Source organism: Ambystoma mexicanum, chromosome 8, assembly GCF_040938575.1.
Source record: "Ambystoma mexicanum isolate Mex_15411 chromosome 8, UKY_AmexF1_1, whole genome shotgun sequence".
Lineage (NCBI taxonomy): Eukaryota > Metazoa > Chordata > Amphibia > Caudata > Ambystomatidae > Ambystoma > Ambystoma mexicanum.
Genome location: NC_090929.1, coordinates 1245117352 through 1245123351, shown reverse-complemented (window position 1 = coordinate 1245123351; position 6000 = coordinate 1245117352). Strand labels below are relative to the sequence as shown.

Below are 6000 nucleotides of genomic sequence, written 5' to 3'. Positions count from 1 at the left end.
GAGCAAGACAGGTTCGATCCCTGGGTCCGTGCTTAGAAACCTATGGGTATTAAGCGCGTTATAAATAACCAATTACATGCCCTGCTCACTGGCCTACCCATGATCACCCTTGCACTTTGGAAAAGCACCCTCAAAGCTGCTGACAGCCTCAAAGGTTTCAGCCAATACAACCACAACGTGCGCACACATTAACTTAACTGGCTATGCCAACAAGCGTGCATCACCTTCAAAGCCAGCTGCATCAGATGAGAAGCGGTCACCATGGAGCCCCCACCACTCCTGCTTTGTACACCAAGTCCCCAACTCTGGCCGTCAATGAATCACTAAAATCGGGATCGGACCAGACTCAAGCAGTAGAAACGCAAAAATAGTAAGGCACAGGACCAGCATTCTTGACCTTTATACAAATACTATGAAACCAGTTATGCAGCAACATCAGACTCGTGCGCATCCAATTCAGAATCCAAAGCCAGACCATCCTCTTCAAGGTGCACCTTTCATCATATCCTACATAAAAGATACATCCCAGCCCAGAAACCAACCTTCCTGACATGCACCCTTTACTGCCTACCTCCGGTCTACTCCCGCTCTCAGTACATTCCCATTCTTGTAAATGTTAACCTCACAGAGGTACTGTGCTCCGTGTCACCGCAAATCCAAGTCTGTGCTCAATAAATGACCAAAAGTAAATAAAGCAAGTCAATAGAAAGGCGTTTGTGATGATCAGATCAAGCTAAAACTATGAATTGCACTCCCTATATGACTTACACATGTAAAATTACAGCAGCATAAGTCGACAAGCGGTGGAGCCTTCACACACACCGTGTGCAACTGCTGCATTGACTTGCTGTTCTTTTTCCAAGAGTGTAGGCCATTTGCAGTTTGCAGATTGTGTTCACCATCTAGGACATGCAAGCCATTCGGGATAACGTTGGAAAGAGACTGAAGTGAAGGTCTTCGGCCTGGAAACAAGTTTTTCGAGATTTCAGGTCCAGCTTTGTGGAGTCGTGGAGCTAGCCGCCCGGTCCATCACCCCTCACACAGAAGCACAGTGGGGTTTTCAACTATGCATTGTTTGTACAAAAGGATACATCAGCAGTGAAGTACAATTATGAGAAGCTGGTGCCTGAGGGCCACCCGCACTGTGTTTGTGTCAACATGAGCAGAAACAAAAACCTTTCTAAACTCTGGATGGAAATATTAACATTCACGTTAAATGGTCCAATGCGCCACGGAGATTCAGGCGCATTGCAAATGTCATAGCCCAAGGAGCACAAAAGCTTTTGTTTCCGCAGCAAAAAATCTTTAGTGATGGGCGCTACATTTTAATCACCAAAATTACCCTTTTCACAGCATGTAAAAATATTTCAATGACCAAATCTAAGCATATTTAAAAATATTTGGAATATTAAACAAATGGTTGTGTTTTTCGCAGCCTGCAGAAAGAAGGGAAGGATTTAAAAAGCGCAGCTGGTGGCTCTCACTATAGCACAAAACACAACAATCTTTTAATTGTTTACAGACTCTTTTCACCTCCTATTCTCCACACTTGTGCTCTGCGAGATGGTTGTTGTAATCCAATTCTGGGTTAACCAGTGGCTGGGCGAGAACACTGCGCAGCAACACACTGCCGGCGTCAGGATGAAAAATAAGGCAGCCGTTGCTTCCACGGCCTGTCAGGCTGGATCATATATTATTAAACATGTCTAAACCAGTGGCACAAACATTAACTACTGGGCAAGCTAATTGATTCTAAGTGTTATTGTGTCAAGACAGAAGTGACACCCCACCTGGATTGGGATTAGTTCCAGCTTTGAGCTATCATTGATAGGTCAATAGGCGACATGGCGGCACACACAGCAAGACGATTAATTGGACATCATGGCCGCCGTTTCAAGAGCTGGTTTTGTCTTGGCCTACAAGGCTCGGCATCTGAATAAGATCTCATGAAAAAGACAATTCTTCAATTTAACTTAATGCGACTCGACGTGGGTTTGGTGCTGAATGCCGGCTTTATCCAGTCTCTCCTGAAAATAAATACTTGCGGCATTTACAAATATATATATATATATATATATATACACACACACACACCTCACATCAAAATGAGCGTCTGCATTTCTAAAGGCTGCAACTCTTAAAATTAAGTACAGCTACACCAGCTCAATTGACAATAAAACAAAATGTTGAAAATAGTGTTTTTTTATTTTGTAGTGACCATGCGTAGGTGTTAACCGTACTATACAACACATACAGACTAACAGCACGTTCTAGACAATATAATATTTATCGGCACCCATGTGAGCTCGGTGCTTTTTTTTTTTTTTAATAAACTTTGTTTTATTGCACACGTTTGCAGAAATTACAAAAATAATCATTTTTTCCAGTAAGCAACGATATAATAATATTTCTTTACATGTTGTGCAGGCGATGATTTAAAAAATGTAAAAAAATTCTGAAAAAGTGTTGAATAAAAATACATTAAGTAGAAAAGTGGAAGAGCGAAGACGAGGCTCCAGCTACAGTCCCGGTCCTTAGGGCGGCGCTTTTTGTTGTTCCAGTGTATGGAAGACATAACCCTTACAGGATCGGAAGGAAGACATCACAAATGGAAAATAAAAGTATTGTGCAGCTGATGTCTCCCACCAGTCACGACCCCGTGAACCTTGGCTAACCTTGGGCTCAGCCTTTAGCTACTTCCTTAATAGTGCTCAAGAGAACAAGGTTTGAACTGTCGAGTAAACCTTGGCAACTTTGGTCCACGGCGGAGGGAGACACGTCTTTGCGGCTCCTCGCGGGAGAACGGTCCCGTCAGTGCTAGGCGGAAGAGGGCCTCACGATCTTCATTGCCACGTAATTCTGGGAACAGATCAAGAAACGCAGTTTAAAGACATGCAGCAACATTCTCAAAGCAAACGAAGATTTCACGGGTGGAAATGTACGGCCAATTACATTGCGTCTAGCAAGCAAGGCTATAGCCAGTGGTCGAAGTGTAAGAAAAGTAGTGGAACTATGTTCCCCACTGGCCTGCCCCAGCTCCCCACAAACCCCATCACCACGTCCCCTACATGTGCAACCCAAACCCCCTCACACAGCTGCTGTTTAAGGGAATGTTCAGCACAGTGCACTGAAGTGCAAGGTTCAACTTCTTACTACACTTTTATTTAAAAACGAAACCATTCCGTGTTGTGGGGCCATCGAGGTCAATCCAGCCACCCCATTGGTGGAGGGAAAACACCTCAGACAGTTGCTGGGCCGGTGTTGTAGAAAGGCAGGGCGAAGCCTGCCTAGCCCCGTGCAGACCCTGGCCACCATGCTGGCTACAGGGCCAAACGGCCGCCCGGGCCTGCAGGCCTGAAATGAGACACAGACTAAGTCATTCCATCTTGAAATCTGCAGCTGGTCTCCTGCACGTGCCTGCATTGGCTCCTTTTATTTGCGTGGGCCATTTAAAAGGGCAATACGCGTGGGAGGGACACATTCCCTTAAAAGGGTGATGCACATGGGAGGGTCACTTATCACATCCCGGAACGGTTTCTTTTATAATAAAAAAAAAAGTATAGGGACAGTAAAATGGGAGAGAAAAACAGTAGAGGCGCACAGCTCTTGCCCACTCAGGCTGCTAGTATCTTCTGCAGGAGTCGATGGGGAACCTCAGAACGCCTCATGAACTCTGGGTGCATCACATTTTTATTACAGTGAAATAAATGATTTTGGGATAGATGCCTAACTGGTTACCTCATCCACATAGTTAAATAAAAAAGCATGGCTACACACATTTACATACATGTCAATTCTTACTCGGTCAACCTTTATTGCAATGCATATAACACAGCCGTGCTTATAACACACAATCGAGTAGTGCAGGAGCAGTGCTCGCCAGGCCAAAATAAGATGCCCCCCAATCCGGCCCTAAAAACAAAATGGCAGCGCAAAAATGCACATGTGGGCAATCCTGTTTCACCGAAACGAGAATGCTTGTCAAATTAATCAAATAATTTGCACGTTTGCGTACTTGGTATGCCCAGTCTTCAGAAACCCAAGGAGCGGCTTCATTCGGTTTGTGAGTATGTTTTGAGTGACCTGGTCTTCTAAGCACTAAACGTCAAAATTTGACACGGATGTGTACTTCAGATTAATGTCAATGAGTCACTAGGTAGGGGCAATGCTATATTTTTCTACTTGCATGTCTGAAATGTTGCAGCTCATTTACAAAAGAAACATTGTGGCTGTTCTGTTGAGAGGGAAACATTGCTAGACGCTGCAGGGGGGCAGAGCAGACTACCAGGTTTTCTTGAGGCGTGGTGACAGTAAACCTTTAAAGTTTAGACCAGGCCCGGGCAGTAATGTACTGCCCGTACAGAAGCGCGCTGTGGATTAAATACAATGAATCAAGGAAACAACAGAGCATTGGAGAACAGATGGACGAAGCATAACATGGTAGAAGACTTGATGCTTACGGGTAACGAGTAGAAGAGGATGGCGAGGAAGAGAAGCACAAACACCAGGACGATTAGGCCGATGAAGATCCACTTGAATCGGCGCCACACAATAAATTTCATGGTCTTGCATGGGTTCGTGAACCAAAAGAAGGAGGTTTCCGGCCGGCTGCATTCGGAAAGAAACCATATTAATCACCACAACTCAAAGCAAGAGATGCACACTACTGCCTCCGTGTAGAATGACCACCAGTGAATAATTAACCATAAGGACGCAACACACCAGCCACAAACCCAAGTCATGCACACATGAAAAAAGGAGAGGCCGCAATTACAGAGTAACAGGGAAACACGCACATATATGAACTCCCGAGTCCCCAATAGATTAAATGCAGACACATGCAGGCAATCTGGGGCACAGGACATGAACTACAGGAGGGAAGGTGCACTTCCATGGTCAGGGTGATCGCCTTCAAAGCCCCCAGGTGCGTGTGTGTGCACTAGACGAGATCAAGAAAGGGCACTCACTTTGGTGGCTCCAACTTGGGGTTCATGTTGGGTTCATCGCGCCCTTTGCCGCATGGCCTTTCCTCCACATCTTTTTCATTTAGGACTTCCAAGGTCATCTCGATTTTACCCTTTAGGAAAGAAAAAAAAGACTGAGTTCACATCTCATTTCAGGGGAAAAAAAGAACCACCCCCTGCGCCCCACACATAACGACTTAATATGGGTGCAGAGCAGAGGTGGGGTTAAATAAAGTACAAACAACGTAAAAATAATGGGTAATATTTAAAGACTCATCCTCATTATTCCTCTGGGGGCCATAGGAGCTTTCATCTCTATGAATGTCAGAGATTATAAAAGGGGTTTTCTTACTCCCAATCCCTAACTGGTTATGATGGTTTTCACCTACATTCAGATTGTTAGCTTGGGAAAATAAAAGCTCTCCGACAGCAAGCTGTTACATATCTGGTATCTCTGATATTTCCTTCTTTGAGGAAGGCAAATACTGCGTTTTACCCAACAGAGTCCTCCTGTTCCCCTGGGTCTCTCTCCTCCCAGGTGATCCTCTCAGCTAATACCACCCCCAGGGTCAGGAAGCGTCTGCCTTTCCCTGGCCACCTGGGAGGAGACTTTAGATAGAGTCTTTGTGAGGCCTCTAGGGTTCATCACACTAGGCTCTGTTTTAAGGCCAGCCCCCTCTTCTCTGAAGCGTGAAGCCAGGCTGTTCAGTCACATTACCATTCTGAGTCAGGACTATCTTGGTGGAAATCCTGATAAAGATTGGTCTTATCAAGCTATCATCAGTATGATATGTGGCGACTCTCCCCAACTGTTGTAATGGGGCAGATGAATATGCAAATATAACCTACTGCCCCTACTCAAGTACCAATTCCTGCCCTTACTCCTCACCACTGGTTTTATTTCTTTTTCACTGTGTTGCAGACTTGTAAGCTTCAGAGCAGTATTTTCTCACTGCCTATTGGGGCAATCGCATCACGGGTTAGCTGATCTTCCCATGTTGCACATATGTGCTGGGAGACCCTGCTGTCTGGCTGC

General features: G+C 45.1%; 1 protein-coding gene across 1 annotated transcript in view; it reads right to left on the bottom strand.

Annotated features, from left to right (window-relative positions):
- Positions 1-2186: 2186 nt before the first annotated feature.
- MYOF (myoferlin) overlaps positions 2187-6000 on the bottom strand; it is a 1388224-nt gene continuing 1384410 nt past the window's right edge. Inside the window, exons 51-53 of the mRNA XM_069611360.1 lie at positions 4968-5077; positions 4461-4608; positions 2187-2859 (exon numbers count right to left, since the gene is read on the bottom strand). Of these exons, the coding sequence (XP_069467461.1) occupies positions 2818-2859; positions 4461-4608; positions 4968-5077 (300 nt within the window). The 3' untranslated portion in view covers positions 2187-2817. The remainder of the gene's footprint in view (positions 2860-4460; positions 4609-4967; positions 5078-6000) is intronic.